We start from the raw sequence: 17,949 nt of genomic DNA, 5'->3' as shown, positions 1-17,949 counted from the left end.
TGTATCATTTTTGTGTTCCACTTTAGACTCTATAAATTGTGGTATACCATGTGCTTGATTTTTGTTTCCTATTTTAAACTTTAGTTATTTTATAAGGAAAGTAAAAAAGATTACATGACAAGTTGTAATTTGTAGAATATAAGGTAAAATATAAAAAATGATACAAATAATTTGTACACATATTATACGAATACTATCTATGTGGTTAAAGAAAGTAAACATAAAATGATTAAGAGGATATCAGTGTACTAGTAATACCATGTCTCTTTTATAATAATACTATTTTTTGAAGACAAAATGATCATTATTAACCTTAATAAGAAGCAATTGCTGATATGAGTTCTAGTTAGTTCAACAATTAAAGATTTTTTTTTTGTTATTGAATAAGATATATGTGATTTAATTTCAGCATATACAAAAGAGAAATAATATGTTCATAACATTTTCACAACATTTTTATAACAAATCTTAAATGACAGATTGTTACTGGTTGTTATTATTAGGGCAAAAAAGTAATCTTAGTGTTAGGTTCAAATTTGAACCAATAACAACTAACCACCTATGATTTGTTGAAAAAATATTGTAAAAATGTTGTGGATGTAGCATCTCTCTATACAAAATCTAAAAACCAATTGGCGTCTTAATCTGATAATAAAAAGCAATCATTATGAAACGAATGTCATATATTTAATATATAATTGTATTTATTAAAAAAAGAAGCATCTCTATGACACCGACTTGCCTTTCATTTCACTATCCAAAATTTATTTTATCCATAAACAGGCTAAAACATTCAAGTGCGTGTTAGGCCAACAATTTTGGGTCTCACCCTTGTTGGAAAAATTCGAAGATCTTCAATCAATTGCCATTAACCAAATTCATTTAATAGCATTGTTGTTGTTGTTGTTTTTTTTTTTTTGGGGGGGGGGGGGGGGGGGGGGGGAGTAATAAAATGTGTACGTAGTTGATTATCACTCTGTAAGGTTTTTTTTTTCCCTCTACCTCGTAATTTATATACATCAACAGTTAAGTTATTTAGTTGCTTCTTGGCATGATGAATCTTGCTTCAATCCCCCTACCAAATTTTTTAACCATTATGAAAAAACAAATAACATTCAGCAAGTTTACATTTAAAAATACATATATAAGTGCACTAGATATTAATTTGTGTTTGCATAATGTGATACCATACTGTCAAGAGTCTTGTAACTTAATTGGTTAACACCTTTTAATGTGTCAATGATATCTATAATTTAAATCTCCTCTCCTCCATTGTAAGTTGTAACTATCGAATTATAAATAAATAATAATAAAAAAAATTAAAAATGATAACATACTTTTTTTTAATCAAGAAACTGATCTAAATACAACTAGCACCCAAAATGAATGAAAAAATTACTAGTCACTCCTACGTAAGTGAGCAACACTAAACCAGATGACAAATGGGCTGAGTGCCAAATGTTAACGTCCATGAAAATTGTTCACCTATGTATTGAACACTTCACCATTATGGGGGAAGGAGAAGGATCATGAAGTTGATGAATGCTATTACAAGACCTTTTTGTTTTCCGTTCAACATTTCAAACGAAAAGATGGAAGCTTGGTGGTTTAACCAATCTGCACGCCAAATAGTTTGAGCACTTTATTTGCCTCCTCTTGTCTCATGCTAGCAGCATCTAGACCATTGTTAATGACCACTTTTAAACCCATTTCCTGCTCCATATTCCCACCAGAGACACAATTTTCCACATTTTTTGGTTGTGCATCTATCATGTAAAACACACTGTTCTCTTCATTCTCACATCTGTAGAAAAAGACAATGTCTTTATGGTTCAAGTTATTCATCTTGAGAAAGTGACTCCAGCCATTTGTGAAAACATAGCTCTTGGAACTCTTCCAAAATGAATATTGAAAAGTCCATGAACGACAATGTTTATCATAGAAGGTTAATTTGATGGACTCTCTCCTCTCTTCATTTTTGTCTGAATCGATGATGGCAAGTGGTGGGAAGTATTTCAATGCAAATTCCTTTGGGATGAGCAAATTCTTGTTGGCAACATCATTGTGGGTCAATTCCTTCTGAAAGAGTAACTGGAATGAGATTCCTTGATCATTCATTAAGTTACATGTTGGATTTCCCTTAATCGAAGAATGACTTGATTGGAACTTTTTGAACTTGGATGAGTAAGTTTGATCCCTGATCATGTTCAGAATTTCCTCATTTGAGTACTGGCTTTGGAATATGCTCTCTTGATCAGAGTAATTTGTCCAAGGGAAGTTGAGGGGGGCATCACGCCTTTGAAGCTTGATGGAAGCTCTATCATAAGCCCTGGCTGCTTGTTCCTCTTTCTGATGTGCCCCAAGCCAATATGGCTTGTACTTATGGGAGATCCGTGCACCCCATCTACCACTGCTCAAAGGCATTACTCCTTTGAATCTAGAGGAGGAGCCTCCACTAAACCTACTCGGATTCTCATTTTTCGGATTACCATCTGAGAGTGGAGTCTCCACCACCATGTCTATTCTTGATTTTGAAGACAATTCCACCTCCATAAACTTGTGAAGAGAATGATTTCTTTTTGAGAAAATGACAGTAAGGAATAACAAAGAAAAGGAATAGAAACCAAGAATGTTAAGTTTTACATTAGGTTCTTGTCCATGTATAAGTTGGAGCCTTTGCCATATATAATACAACACACAGGAGAATTGGTTATGGCAATTTTAAATTATACTAACAAAACTAGAAGGTTCAAGTCATTTATGCATAGTCAAATTCATGTTTTTTTTTTATGGGAATCAAATTCATGTTTTTGTTTTGACATCATCCAAGGACATTCATTTTTTGGTAGGTTTTTATTGTCAGTTTCCAAATTTGAACCTCTACCACAAATGAAAACAGAAGAGAAAATCTAAATTTTTGCAGTAGAGTCATTTACCTGAGCTTATCTGGCTTACCATATAAATTACTCCTTCAGCAAATAAAAATAGTTAAAAAAGGCTACCAAAATAATATACAATTGGTTTTACACAGATAGACAGGCTGGGCTATAAGATTCATAATGATGATCTTAGAATGACCTATTACTCTCATTATGATTTACCCATCATTACAAACTATCACTTGGATTGGTTTAAACTTTTCATATGTGTTAGTCACAAAAAAGACACGGTTTGTGTCCAGTGTAAACTGTGTAATGCATTGGTGCACTGGACAAGTTAAGATGCGAACACGTATATGCATCTTAACGTGTCCAGTGCACTAATGCACTGGATACAAACTCAACTCTGGAAAAAATATCAAGGTTTTTCATAAGTTGGAATAAAAGTTAAGAATTGCTTAAATGACATAATTGGTAAATAATTGTACAACTAGAATTTTAGCGACTTCCTATGTTTTATTCATTTTCTAAGTGAAGCTTGTTCAATGTAACTTTTTTTCCTCATCCCACGTGACAGAATTTTATCTATAACTCATGAAATGATTTTTTTAAGAAAATAACACTAAAACTCAAACAATTTTGTTAGTTAGTACGTTTTCAAAACTATTTAGCAAACTAACATCTCGAGTACAAGGGAGTCAATTTTGTTGTGCTAAATCGAGTATAATGAACTCGAGTTCTATACGTAGAAATCGAGCATTACAGACTCAAGTTCCATAAAGAGATCAAATGAAGCAGAAGAAACACAAACTACACGAAGAAGAAAAGAAGAAAAACAAACTAGAAGGAAGAAACCCAGAAACCTAGACTAAACGAAGAAGAAAAACAAACCAAAAGAAACACAAAGAAGAAACCCAAACAAGAAACACAAAGAAACAACAAACCAAAAGAAACACAAAGAAGAAACCCAAACAAGAAGCACAAAGAAACAACAAACCACGGAGAAGGATTGTACCGGAAAGATCAAACCCATATAGAAACCACGAAGAAGGCAAACCCCACGAACCCAGATCTCCCTAACCCAAACCATTCAGCTCAGACTGAACCCAGGCAATGACAGTAAAGGTTCTAGGAGGTGGCAGTGGCGGCGATGAAGCTCCAGGCGAGGGGTTTTCCTCTAATTCGTTGTTTTTCTTATTTGGGTCTTTGGTTTGATGATGTTTGCTGTCTGTTGTTGCTCTCAAGGAAATCGAGTCTTAAAGACTCGAGTTCCATGGAACTCAAGTTCATCACATTCGTTTTATCACAACAAAATCAAGTCCCTTCCGCTCAAGATGTTAGTTTGCTAAATTGTTTTGAAAACATGCTAACTAACGAAATTGTTTAAGATTCAGTATAATATTGAAAGAAAAAAAATCCTCATGACACATCAATATTATTTTATAAAAGTAAAAAATAACAAGTCATGAGTTAAATTTCTTTAAAGGACCAATTTTCATCCAACTTCTTTCTCAATATATATATCATCCAACTACACGGGTTTGATTATTTACCAAGGATCCACATATTTTCTCGGATTGACATAACCTACTATTCTTCCTTCCTCACTTCACAGAATTAGCTTTAAAGTCCGAATCCTGTTTCTTCATCAATGGGTTCATGGCTTATATCTCTGTCGGAATACGGATTGGTATTAAATAAAAGGTCCTTTCTCCTGAATAAATCAAGGCTCGAAGGCCCGTTTCATCCTTTTCATGTCTCCATGATGGACTTCCCAACAAAGGCTCGTACTTACACAAAATGGTTTATGCCCAACTTCATATAAATATATATATATATATATATATATATATATATATATATTTTTTTTTTTTTTTTTTTTTTTTTTTGGGTTTCAAAACCGTAAAACCCATTAAGACCCTAAAGCAAGTCGACTACGATTGACCATCAAAGTCTTAGTGGTATACATGATATTGTCCTTACCGTCATGTGCATGAAGTTGATGAGTCTAGAGTGACCCTTATTTATTTAACAAAAGAAAAAGTGGTATGGGAAAAAGTGATAAAATAAAATTGACTCAAAATTAGTTTATTTTCAACCAACTCTACTCGACTTCTCTCCACTTCCCCTCTTTCCTCCCTCAATTCAAACAGACCCTAAAAGACAAAAAGGTTAGATGGTCTAAAGATGGACAAATGGGAACTACAAGAGCATGTGACCTTAGGAATCATCCACATGAAAAGGTTAGGTCTTGTATTAATGTCTCACAAAATTGTGGTAACTAATGATACTATACTTTTTAGATAGAGAGTTTTACCTTGGATTCGCTACTTATTTTATTTTAAAAAGAAAAAGAATTAGAAAACCATTAAAATGAAATACATCCATTTTATTTCATTTAAAATATAGAGTATAACATCACAATTGAATATAAAAGGGAGAAATTAAATAGTCTTGTTTCTAGATACAATTTATCATTTAAAAAATAAGACGCGGTTTTGTAACTTTGTTACATTATAAAAATATGAAAATAATAGGATAAGAACTAATCTAGAACTATTGATCTAACATCAAATGCTAAGTTGCGAAGTGGAAAGGTGTTTCCACTCTCCCAATGTAATCAGCCTTCTAGAACATAGTGGTCATAGATTCATATCACGCAAAAATTCATGATATAGCATTCAAACATGTCAGAGCAACAAGAAACGAAAAATCAACATGTAGTCTAGTGGTATGTTCATCATGTTCATATGGACACCTCAGTTTTCAACCTTCATTTAACCTCACTAAAAACAAATATGTCAATTTGGGACCTAAAAGGACAAATCATATTTGGACCATTAGATTTCAAATTCTCAATTTAAAATAAATCTAGAAGTTCTAATGATCAAAATGACATATCATGTTCTTCAATTCGACCACTGGATTAAAAGTTACACTGAATCAGGTTTTAACTGTTAATATGCATCCCTACAATTAGGACTAGACATATGTGATTATGGTTGATTAATTATGATTGGTACTTTAAAGGATTACTTATGATCAATGATGTGTCATAGTTGATAATCCCATTGGTTTAGGCTTTTAGACAAGGGTGCACCATCAGAGATAGGATCATTTAGTTTTAATGGATAAATAATGTAGTTTTTAAATTAAATCTCTTAAGGATAACTATATAATTAAAATACATTAATTCCTAAATATTCATTACCCTTAAATGATTCAAAATGGCTAAATTTTGGTCCAAAACTCGAATGGAACTCAAAAAATTATTAAAAAATTGTTAAAATCATGAAAAAATACCCAAAAAAAAAAATTCCGATTCACATTGGGAGACAATTTTGGTATAGTAAATGTGTGAAAATGATTACATTTTGATTATCTTTCAAATAGCATTGGTTTCATCTCAATCCAATTTGTGAGCAGAATGTTATGGTTAAAACACTTAGTCATGTTCTCACCTAAAAATTCAACAATTTAATTCATATTTTCTGATTTCAATTCTTAGCCAATTAGATTGTTGAGATAGAAATCTGAATTTATCAGCTTGCATGCCAAAGGAGGCATATAATCATTTACAAAGAAAAAAGAGAGTCAAGAAGATGTATCCTATATACATGGATTCCTCAATGAAATTTGATGGTAGAAGTAAAAAAAAAAAAAAATCTGATGATGCAGTAATTATCCGCGATATGGCGAGTTGTAATAATAAAGCAAGATTTCAAAGGCGAATGCTACAGCCTACAAAATCATTCTGAATGTAGCCACAACTTGGAGCTCTAGAAAAAACCCCTCGAACTACCATCCACCAAAATAATAGAGTATTAGTAGTGATTTCTATGCATACCTTCACTTGTGGCTTGGAGGGGTATCTATAGAGTCAAGTTGGCTTAGTAAAGTTTGGCGGTGTTTCTCCCCCCCCCCCCCCCCTCCCTTTTTTTTTTGATTGGAACAGTTTGCGTTCATTCAACTGAAAATGGAAGACAACAAAGTCCAAATACAAAGCTAGAACAGAGATGAAACACAAAACAGCTACAAAGCTGATACACTAAAGCATTAAGTCTTATCCAGATGAATAAGGTGTTGCACCATGGGGGGTGAAACTCCTTTCCAGACCTGGTTAGTGCCGCTACATTTTGCAAACTGTGCTAGCTCATGGGCAACCTTGTTGCAATCCCTTTTCAGGTGGTTAATCTGCCAAACATTAGGGTCCGTTCCGTTGGAGGATGGAAAAGTGGGAGGATGAAAAATATTTTAGTTTTCCCTCTTATGTGTTCGGTTGGAGAGGTGGAAAAGTGAGAGAGTGGAAAACTCTTTTGTTCGGTTGAAGAGAAAAAGGGAAGGATGGAAAATGTAATTTATATAAATGGACTATTATATCCTTGTTACAAAATATATAAGAAATAGATTTATTTGTACTCATTAAATAATATAAAATTTACCACATCATATATATAAATTTACCACAATACACGGATTCTTTATATGCATAGATTCAATAATCCCAAATGGGTTTGCAAAAAATAAGAAATAGATAATAAAAATAGCACAATGGTGTGTGTATTAAAGGAAAAAGAATTTGAATATATATATATAGGAGAAAGATTCTGGGAAGAACTGAAAAAAAAAAAAAATTTAAATAGCAAAAAAAGAGGAGAAGGTCATACCTGTCTCGGCTGGGGAGGAAATCAAAAAACCCCTTGGTTGGAGAAAAAAAACAAACGGAAACTATGAGGACATGGTAGATTAAGGAATGAAAAAAAAAATTTAAGATTAATGTCATACGAAACCAAAAAATCAACAAGAAACAATAAATTAATGAGGAGTATAATGTGGACAAGAAACAATAGATCAGGTCACGTTGGAAAAAAAAAAAAAGGAGAGAGAGAGAGAGAGAGAGAGAGAGAGAGAGAGAGAGAGAAGAAAACCTAGCCGAACATGTTGGTGAAGGAGATGAGAAGAGGAAAGTGATGGATGTTTGTGGGCAAAAATCATCAGGTAGGTAGGTGGGAGGGTAATAAGTGATTAGTGGGATGGGGGCTTTTTTGTAAAAGTGCAAAAGTCATCAGAGTAGCACTTTTCTCTCCCACGTTTTCCTCCCAATTTAGGAGGAAAATAAATGTGGGCTCGGGAGAGAAAATTTTCTCCTGGGTTTTCCTTCCCCAAACGAACAGTGAAAAATGCTATTTTTCACCCTATTTTCCTCCCTATATTTTTCATCTTCCCTATTTTCACTCCAAACAGACGGACCCTTAAAAAACCTTAGATTTTCACTAATCCCTTGGATGAGATGGCCAAAGCAGCCATCCTTGTCACCTGCTGCCAAGCTTTGAGCCACTGTGAGTGCGCCAGTCTCCAGCATGATCTGCTGCAGCCCCATCTCTTTGGCTAATAATACTCCTTTCTTAATGGCAATAGTTTCAGTCTCTAAGCTCGTGTACCGACCAGGAAGGGGCATACACATAGCTACAATGGTCTCACCTCTGCTGTGGGGTCATAATCCTAGGGTGCTGACCACATGCCACCCTCTTAGATCAGTTGTGGGGTCATAATCCTAGGGTGCTGTCCCGTAGTTAAGGAAGTTCCTATTGTGTTGTATTAAATGCAAATGACGGTATGTGAGACACAATCAATGATGGATGAGAGAAAGCGTGTCACTCTGTGGACTCCCCTTTTTGTTGAAGATGAGATTGAAAATTGACATTTAGGATGGCTCTCTCCTAGATTGCCTTAATCAAGAGGTTTGGTTGTTTTGTAAGTTGTTCAACCATGTCAAGCTATTCTGACTAAAGTTGTTAATACCTTTCTAGAAGCCATTTTGGTTTGTTTAGAACTTTAGAGAAACATGATATTTCAGTATTAGCTAATACCAATATATCGGGTTATCATAATATATATATATATATATATATATATATATAATTTTTTTAAAGCCATATAATTTGTTATGAGTATTTCAATTTTGAGCTCATGCCTGGTATGATATATGCCATTATGCCATCCTCAAGTCCAAAGACGCGCACAAACAGACAAGAGGTTGAAATATTCAACATTTTTAACATTTCAAATCACACACCAAATTTTTTTATTAAAAAAAAGAAAAGAAAAAGTGAAAGAAGTAAAAAGATGGAGGAGGGGGGAGGGGGGGGGGTGTTTCGTATAGGGAGAAGCAATAACAGGAGTGGACAAAACGAAGAATAAGAAGACCAACAAAGTGAAAAATAAGAAGATCGAAGACTTGTGACGAGGGGCCGTGGGTAAAGAATGGGTAATTCCTCAAAAACTTGGATATGGGATACGTTTATTAATTATTAATTAATTATTATATATTATTATTTATTTATTTTATACGATACGGTGGGAGTATTAAGTATTTTAAAGAAGCAATCATTCAATGTTATGAGACTACAATAAATGTGTGCTTCCCTCTTTCATAATAATAAATCCCACTAATTATGATAATAAATCCTACTAATTAAATTCATAATGAGACCCACTATTGTGCTCCCGGAACACTGAATAATTACACCATTGCTAAGCCTTTTAATGATGTTTAGAATACAAACCAAGATCCAAAAGGGTAAATAAAAGTTAACTAAATAAGTATTTAATATTGAAACCAATATATAAAAATTAAGTTTGGGCTATTTCTCACTGTTGAGGGTAGGTTACGACCTTATCAGGGCTGCATCCCAATCGCATCCCAGACATATCAACCCTTTTTTTTTTCCAAAAAAAAAAAGTTGGGACAGGCATGATATATCAAAGATATCCAGTATGGATACGTATTAGATGCAGGTACATGGGCAAAAGTGGAGAATTCGTGCTTCCTGAAAATAAAATTGGCAGTGACGGCAAAAGAAAGAATGACTTTAACAAGTTGGATTATACACGGTAAATTTACATTCAGGTCTAAACCTGAGGGGATAATTTTATTGTGTCACTGTTGATAAAAAGTAGGCCATCTCAAATGTACACAGCTTCCGAACCAATGTCCCACTTGAAATTTTCCTTTCTTCTTTTTTTCCCTTAAAATAAGTGGGGGGGTTTTCAACCAAAGTTCTTTCCATGGAGAGAACCAAACAATGTCATTGAGCTACAACGCTCTTGGCCACTAGAAATTTCCAATTATCTTCAAATGAGTGGGACATACGAGGTGAATGCTGGCTTTTATTTTACAGAAATCTAAGTCTCTAACTTAAGGGTTTCTCTCATATGGCCAAAAAAATAACTTGATGAGAACATTAAACCTAAGACACCAACTTGTTCAGATGTAGGTCATTACCAGAATTCTTTTCTTTTTATCCACCAGTATACCTTGGCTTCCGCTTCTCAGCAAATGCTGCCAAGCCTTCCAGGCGATCTTTTGTGTTCAGTAGCTGCTCGTAGCACTCTTCTTCCAATGTTAAGGCTGATTCCATATCAATCTCGAGTCCCTCGTTAATGGCTTTTTTTGCCATTCTTATTGCTATTGGACCCTGTTGAGAATATTACGTGTCAATTTGATTTTGAGAGAATCATGCACAATTCTGTCTTGGTCCAATGAAATTGATTGTGTAGTTTTTGGGCTCAAGTACTAATTTTGAACATGTTATACATTTTCTGTCATCAGTACAAATCATAGAGGTGTTTTATTGGTCCTAAAGCTTACAATATAGAAGCTATTGCTTTTTGAAAAGAAAAAAAAAAGAATAGAACTTATTCAGTACTCCGGGAGTAATGTTCTCTTCTCTCGCATAATAATAAGTCTTACTAATTAAATTTATAGTGGGACCTACTATTTATGTGAGAGGAGAGAGCACTACTCTTGGAGTATTGAATAGTTTTCCAGGTAGAAGGGTGAAAAAAAAGAGGAACATTGATGCAGCTCCATTAGTGTAGTGCCTATTATGAAAAACATATTTGTGGCCTTACATTTGAGATAAGCTAAAGATTGGAATTCATGGAGTTTTCATCCATGCCTAAATTTCTAAATACTTAAAAAGTTGTAACTATCATTGAAATGGAATATCAAAATGGTAATATGTGCCAAGTGCCAAGTGCCAAGCATGAACAAGAATTACAACTGTTGCTTCTCAGACAATTAACAATAATGGTAAGGTATATAGTACTGTTCTAAATTAGCTAAACTCTCGTTAACCACAAATCCTGAGCATTGTATCAATGATTCATTTCTTCAATGATCATAATGATCAACACATGGACATTTAATTAAATCACAACAACAAAAAAGTCCTGTCAGTGAATTCATGATGGTTGCTTAAAACTAATTTCACACAACGGCATCGTTGTTATACATAAGAAAACTATTATTACATATTAGATTAGGATTGAGAAAATTTTACCTTCTGATTTATATCCCGAGCAATTTCAAGCGCCTTTATATGAGCTTCACCAGCAGGAACACAGCAATTAACAAGACCTGCAGCATAGCACACACTTCCGTAACTAAATATGGGACACAAACAAAGCAGCACCTGATCATACATACCCATGGACATTGCATCTCTGCCACAAATCTTACGACCAGTGAATATAAGCTCCTTTGCTACTGCTTTTCCAACCAATCTAGGAAGTCGTTGAGTCCCACCTGCCCTGTGGAAAGCCAGGATTCGTGAAGGGATGAAATGTCACTAAATAATATTAATACAGAAAGTAGCCTCTCCAAAATAGTCAAACTAAATTGATGAAGTCATTCTCTAAATTTAATTATCAATATGATTAGATACAAATGAGATTTATTAAACATTCTACAGACCCAGGGATTATAGCAAGTCCTGTTTCTGGCAAGCCTAAAACTGCATCTTCTCCTGAGCCATCCAAGATGGGAAATGATCAGGACATGCAAGCAGCAAGAATCTCAGTGAACCTATTAGAATTAATTAAAATGTTTATAAATCTAGAACTACCACATATCCGAAGATCACATGATAGAGCCATTTCTAGTCCACCACCCAATGCTGCTCCTTCAATAACAGCGATAGTAGGCACACGAAGTGCCTGAATAAAATGTAATCAAGTAAATAATGTCAGTGTTCAAGGTAAAGAAACTCGTTTGAGTATTCATGGAAAAGAAAGAAGTGGTGATGAAAGACACCATATCACATCTTACAAGGAGCTAACATATATATATGGAAAAATGGCATAAAGTATGCAAGTCTGCATATGAGTGCTGAGTAACATAACATACAGTGAGAGCAAGAGTGAAAACTACAGCATGATAAAATCAATTTGGAAAACACTTTTTAGAATAAATTGCAATTTGCACGCTTAAAATTTGGGGTAATTTTGATTTTGCCTTCCTAAAAGTTTCAAAATTTGGATCCATCCCCTTAAGAATCGTTTGGATCCAAGTTCTTCCATTAATGTGCAGTGATGGGGTGTCTATTAAGTGCCAACTAAGCTCAAAAAGATGTCGTTTTGAACATTATTAAAGTCATTTCAGATATTATTTTGACTAAATTGCAATTTACACCCTTAACATTTGGAGTAATTTTGATTTTACCACTGAAAAGTTCAAAATTTGGATCCATCAAACTATGTTGTCTTGAGTTAAATTGGCACCTAATGAACACCTCATCACAGCAGATGAATGGAAGGCTTACATCCAAACAATATGTAACGTTAGGGGGTATGTATCCAAATTTTGAAACTTTAAGGGGAAAAACCAAAATTACCCCAAACAAATGGTTGTAATTTAGTCAGCTGTTTAAGTCCAAACTGTAGACAGAATACCTGTGTGTCTATGTTTGTGCAAAAGCATGAGTTTATAAATGTCAGTTAACATTGTAAACTTATGGCACAAGAATGACTAGATAAGATACTTCAGAATTCCAAAAGAATTTCAGCAGTTGGAATTCTCTGCTAAGTGGATTAGAGCACAAATCCAGTCTTGAAGCTAAATTGAAGGGAATCTGCGGCTCAAACATGACCCAGCCTTAAAAGAAATCGCGATCATTGTAAGTGATTGGAGTCAAGTGTTAGAGACATTTCATGTGCCATTTGTTACAGTGCCAAATTTGATAGTGACACAACTATGATAGGACTAACCTCTAAAAATGAGAACGTCAAGCGAAGTGATTTGACAAAAAAATGAACCTCTGAGGGATCCATTGTCCTGCGCTCCTGCCAAACCAATCAACAGCAGGACTGTCAAGCACGTGTATGATACCACTGTGTGAATATGGTCTTACCGATGGAAAAATTAATAATAATAACACAAGCATAATTAGAAGCATGAAATCAACACTTGATGCCAAGATATAAAACCAAAACAGGTTAGTTACATAATAAGATATAGTGATGGTTCTTGTGGTATTTATGATTTGCACTAACACGTCAATCATTTACCACAGAAACTTCAACAGCTTACTAGCTGAAAATAGCATTAAAACTATTTTGTATCATAAATTTCAGTCAACAGATTTAACAGGCCTCAAATAATGTACAGCATAAGAGTTCCAGGCAACCTCCGGATTTATGAGAAAAGAACATCTATATGGTTTTTCAAAGGTACCATATTAATGTTCTTTCCTAGTTAATCTCCCTGCCACTGCACAGGTTTCAAGACTAGCCTTATAAAAGTAAGAAAAAAAGGCTAAAAATCCTGAAAAGACTAAAAATGCGACCATCTAAGAAAAGTACATTTTTTGAAGACCTTGCTAGCAGTTGACAAAACATCTCAGTCCTCATAAACTCTTCCCATCCAGAACGATCTCCATCCTCCCCCAACAACACCCTTGCTTTTTAGATTCTATTTCATACCGTGGTACTTCTATGGGTCACTATTTTCTCATGAAAAGCAGCAAAACATCTATAACTATAAGCCTTTATCTGACTGGACCTAGTAAACTGAGTTATTATAAAAGCACCATTCAACATGAATTGTATAGATCATGGTTTTATCAGCTAAACATGGAGTACTTTATTTTCACTTACCTAAATCTTTATAATAATAATAATAATAATAACCTTATCTAAACTTACGATTGGAAATCATTCACTTTCCAATCCAATTTTCAAAGCTGTTCACAATAGCAAAGTTACTGATCCACCAGTATACTGCCTTGGAACACATTGCCTATATAATAATTATTCTTTCATTGTAGATGAACACAACTCCCGTACCCATATGCGATTGAACCCAAATGATAATTATAATTACAATTACAATTACAATAAAATACAATTTGTCACATCCTTAAAATGACCATTTACCCTTCTCCTCTTAACATTCCAAACAAACAAACAAACAAAAAACTTTCCCTGCAACAGTAGTCCAATTACATTACATTGGACTATTTCATACTTAAGTTTCATTCCCAAAAAATCAAAGTTGATAACTTCATCAATATTACCTTCAAATCAGCCCCTGCACAGAACACCTTTGGAACTGAACTGCAAATCATTACAACATTGGCAGAGTGATCCTTTTCAATTGCATCAAAGGTCTGCTGTAACCCTCTTAGCATGTCTCTCCCAATAGCATTTTTAGCTCCTGGTCTCTCCAACTTAACCTCCACAATTCCTAATACATACAAAAATCTCAAATGGATATTCTTAAAAAGACAAATAAACACACAAACTCAAGTGGGTCTGTGGTTTCAAAAGCCAAAACGTAAGCTTGTGGAGTTCTAAAGTTTTATGATTAAGTTACCAGAATCTGGGTCGGAGAGTCTGTTCAGTTTGACTGATTCGGAAGTTGTAGACTCCAAAATGAGAGTTCTGAGACTCTGAAACCGCCATGTGTGGGGATTGGAAGTGATACTTGTTATCAAGCTTAGCGATTGTTGATTGGGTTTCGATTTTTTCAAACAATTATGGGTTACAGACCTCGCTAAGACCCTGAAAACTACTACCATTTTTTCTGGATTGGAAAATTTCAACGATAATTTTGTTGAGACTCAGAATTTTAGCGTTTGGAGATAATTGTGAGAGCAGTCTGGACGGAGAAAATAGTAAACTATGGCCTAACTTTCTAACTATATAATTAGTTGTTACGGTTTGTAAACTATATTTTTTACTAGCATCTCGAGTTTAAAAGACTCGATTTTAGGCCTATAAATCGTTGATTTTTATGGTCTAATTCTGTCTGATGTGGCATATTTGCTACGTGGCGTCTAGTTGAAAATCAAGTTTTAGAAACTCGATTTATATCTTATATCTATCCCTATTTTCTTTTTATTTTTTCCATTTTCTACGTTTCACTCAGGGCTTTCTTCCTCACTACTCTCAATCTGCTTCTTTCTTCTCACTGCTTCTTTCTTCCTCCTCCTCCTGCACGCCCAGCCACCGCCGACCCACGCGGACCTAGGCCAGCAACCCTAGGTCGCGCGACCTAGGCCAGCGCGTCCCAGGCCGGCGCGCCCAGGTCGCGCGACCTCGGCCGGCGAGACCCAGTTCCGTGCGACCCAGGCAGCCGTGGATCTGGGGCATTGGTTTTTTTTTTTTTTTTTTTGTGCGTGCTGTGTTTTGTTCAGTCTTGATCTTCACATGGTGGTGGATGAATTTTGATGGTTGTTGTGGATTTTGATGGTTGTGGATTTCAGATGGCAAAAGACTTATATTTTTTTATTTTGGGTTTGTAAATCGAGTCTTAGAGACTCGATTTTCAGGTAGTTTCCACGTGAAAAAAAATGTCACATCAGACATTAAAAATCGACCCTCAAAAACTCGATTTTTGGCCTAAAATCGAGCCTCTAAAACTCGAGATGCTAGAAAAAAATATAGTTTGTAATCAGTAACTGCTAATTATATTGTTTGAAACTTAAGGCTAATTTGCTATTTTCGCCAGTCTGGGCAGTGGGGAGAGATCATCTTTTGTAACGCTGTCACTTGCTACTTCTATCCATTGTTGGATAAGTGTCAGTTTACAGCTCACTCCCTTAAAATGACGTCGTTTATTGTTTGTGGCATTTAAAGAGTTTTTTTTCCTGTTTAATTAAACTAAAAATAAAAGAAAATAATAATTATATATATATATATATATATTAAATAATAGATTTTTAAAAAAAAAAAAATTTCTCCCACCTACCCAAAATTAAATCTCAATTGTTTGATCCACTCCCCTCCACTCCACAACAATAAAAAAATTCAAAGTTCCAACTTTCCTTTACTTTCATACACTTTCTTAGATACCAAACACATACATGATATAGATTGAATAAAATAATACCAAATCAATAAAATATAACTAGCTAGCCTTGTTACCGCAACAACAATTATCAAACTGTAAAATTTTGGGTTGATCAGATTGTAAATTTTGATCCACTTAGAAAGAAATTTTGCAAATTGAGCAAGAGAAGCAAACTCTCATTGCTCAAACTCTTACCATAAGGCTAAATCTTATTCTTCCATTGCATATTTATCATGGTGCTCTTAGGTACATCAAAGAACCAAAGCATAGTCTAGAGGTAGTGAGTGATAAAGACATAGGGGAGAGCAATTTGATAGGTGAAAAATGAGAGAAAGAAAGACAAAGGAGGTGGTGGAGGAAGAAAATGAGGAAAGAGTCGAAGAATAAAGGAATCGTCGTGGTGTGGAAACACATTTAAAATAATTGCTAACCTAGTTCCCACCCTGAAACCCTAACCTAGATCAGACTGACATCAACCCAAAGTCGCTGTTAATATTGAGAGAGAGAGAGAGAGAGAGAGAGAGAGAGAGAGAATTAGATATTTGATAAATAATTTTTAGTTTTTTACCTTTGAGGTTTTTCCTTTATGTTGTTTTTTTCTTTTAATTTTTTTTAATTTTTTCTTGTTTTGGTTTATTTTTAATAATTAAATATTTGGTAAATATTTTTTTGTTATCTACTGGTAAAATTTGATAGCCAAAATTCATTAATGGACAAAGTTTAGCTACAAAATTGGTTGCAGCCTTAGGCTACAAACTCATTCAATAAAATAAATATTACTACATATTTTAAAAATCTAACCGTTGAATTGCATGTTTTTTACGCTCTTAATACAGATGTCAAATTTTATTTTAATCGAATATTATTTACTATATAATCTATAAACTTATATATTATGCATAATTTTAAATTACAAAAACTTGCAATTTAAAAATGTATTGATAACATAACTATTAATTTTTAATTTTCTTGAAATTTTGCAAACATAGAAGATATAAAAAGAAGATGTAATCCAATGATGAATTTGTCAAAATTCACCTCTAATAAAAAGATATTGAGTGAGTTTGCAGCCTAATACTACAACCGATTTTGTAACTAAACTTTGCCCTTCATTAATACAAGTTACGAGTCTTCGTTATACAATTATAATTTCATTTCGAGATTAATGATTGAACATTAGAACCTTACATTTCCATTTTTTTCTCTTTCAACTATAGTCTTTTTTGTGGATGATTTTATTAATTGGATATTTGCTTCTTTTTTATTTTTTAGTTACTTAATTATGTAGCCTCTTTTTGGTACTCAACTTTTCTCAAAATCAAGTTTAAATTATAACCCAATTTTACTAAAGTTGAGTTCTATGCAATTCATCAGAACTTGACTTTGGCAAAATAGAGTTCCACATTGAAACTCAACTTTTAGAAAATCGAGTTAAAATTTTTTTAAAAAAGTTACATGCCTAAATATGATAATTTAGAGGCTTTATAAATTATAATCAAATAATTAAAACAAAAAAAAACAAAAAACAAAAGCAAAACAAAAACAAGGCAGACAAACAAACAACCGGCAAAATCCACAAACCTCTTATCCTTGCACCCAAAAGACCCAAATTGCCGTAAAAAGAAAAGGAAAAAAAAAATTCCATGACCACCTTGTACAATCTCTGCTCAGACGTTGAAGAGAGGTATAAGGACTCCTCCATAGGGAGCAAATTGATGGAGGGAGACGACTATGGATATAAGGACTTCATCACCGTCAACCTCCAGGGGTTAGATGAGTGGTTAAAACTAAAAAAAGATTTTTTTCCCCCTTGAGTCTATTGAGTATTGACGGAACTACTAACAGAACAGAAGTGTCTATTTGGCACAGTATCAAAATACATGTACCAATTGGCAAAAAAAAGAAATATAGAGGGGGGGGGGGGGGTGATCTTAT

General features: G+C 34.1%; 2 protein-coding genes across 2 annotated transcripts; both read right to left on the bottom strand.

Annotated features, from left to right (window-relative positions):
- Positions 1 to 1,608: 1,608 nt before the first annotated feature.
- On the bottom strand, positions 1,609 to 2,553 carry LOC142613202 (AP2/ERF and B3 domain-containing transcription factor At1g50680-like). The gene has a single exon (XM_075785436.1). It carries the CDS (start codon positions 2,551 to 2,553, stop codon positions 1,609 to 1,611), a length of 945 nt encoding a protein of 314 aa, XP_075641551.1.
- A 7,175-nt stretch (positions 2,554 to 9,728) lies between these two features.
- LOC142611636 (putative enoyl-CoA hydratase 2, mitochondrial) lies at positions 9,729 to 14,834 on the bottom strand. Its single transcript, XM_075783730.1, has 8 exons — positions 14,536 to 14,834; positions 14,237 to 14,406; positions 12,930 to 13,004; positions 11,789 to 11,879; positions 11,638 to 11,689; positions 11,371 to 11,474; positions 11,225 to 11,301; positions 9,729 to 10,357 (listed from the first exon to the last, which is right to left on the bottom strand). Exons 1-8 carry the CDS (start codon positions 14,738 to 14,740, stop codon positions 10,181 to 10,183), a joined length of 951 nt encoding a protein of 316 aa, XP_075639845.1. The 5' UTR covers positions 14,741 to 14,834; the 3' UTR covers positions 9,729 to 10,180.
- Positions 14,835 to 17,949: the final 3,115 nt, after the last annotated feature.

Source organism: Castanea sativa, chromosome 10 (genome assembly GCF_040712315.1).
Source record: "Castanea sativa cultivar Marrone di Chiusa Pesio chromosome 10, ASM4071231v1".
Taxonomy (NCBI): domain Eukaryota; kingdom Viridiplantae; phylum Streptophyta; class Magnoliopsida; order Fagales; family Fagaceae; genus Castanea; species Castanea sativa.
Note: the sequence above shows the minus strand (reverse complement) of the source record. Positions and strands in the feature narration are given on the sequence as shown.

Excerpts from the sequence above, each read along its gene's own strand:
- LOC142611636 (XM_075783730.1), bottom strand. The coding sequence starts at position 14,740 with ATGGTAGTAGTTTTCAGGGTCTTAGCGAGGTCTGTAACCCATAATTGT. Across the intron at positions 14,407-14,535 it reads ACTCTCCGACCCAGATTCTG|GAATTGTGGAGGTTAAGTTG; the intron begins GTAACTTAATCA and ends TGTATGTATTAG. Across the intron at positions 11,690-11,788 it reads ATGTGATCTTCGGATATGTG|GAGAAGATGCAGTTTTAGGC; the intron begins GTAGTTCTAGAT and ends TGGATGGCTCAG.
- LOC142613202 (XM_075785436.1), bottom strand. The coding sequence starts at position 2,553 with ATGGAGGTGGAATTGTCTTCAAAATCAAGAATAGACATGGTGGTGGAG.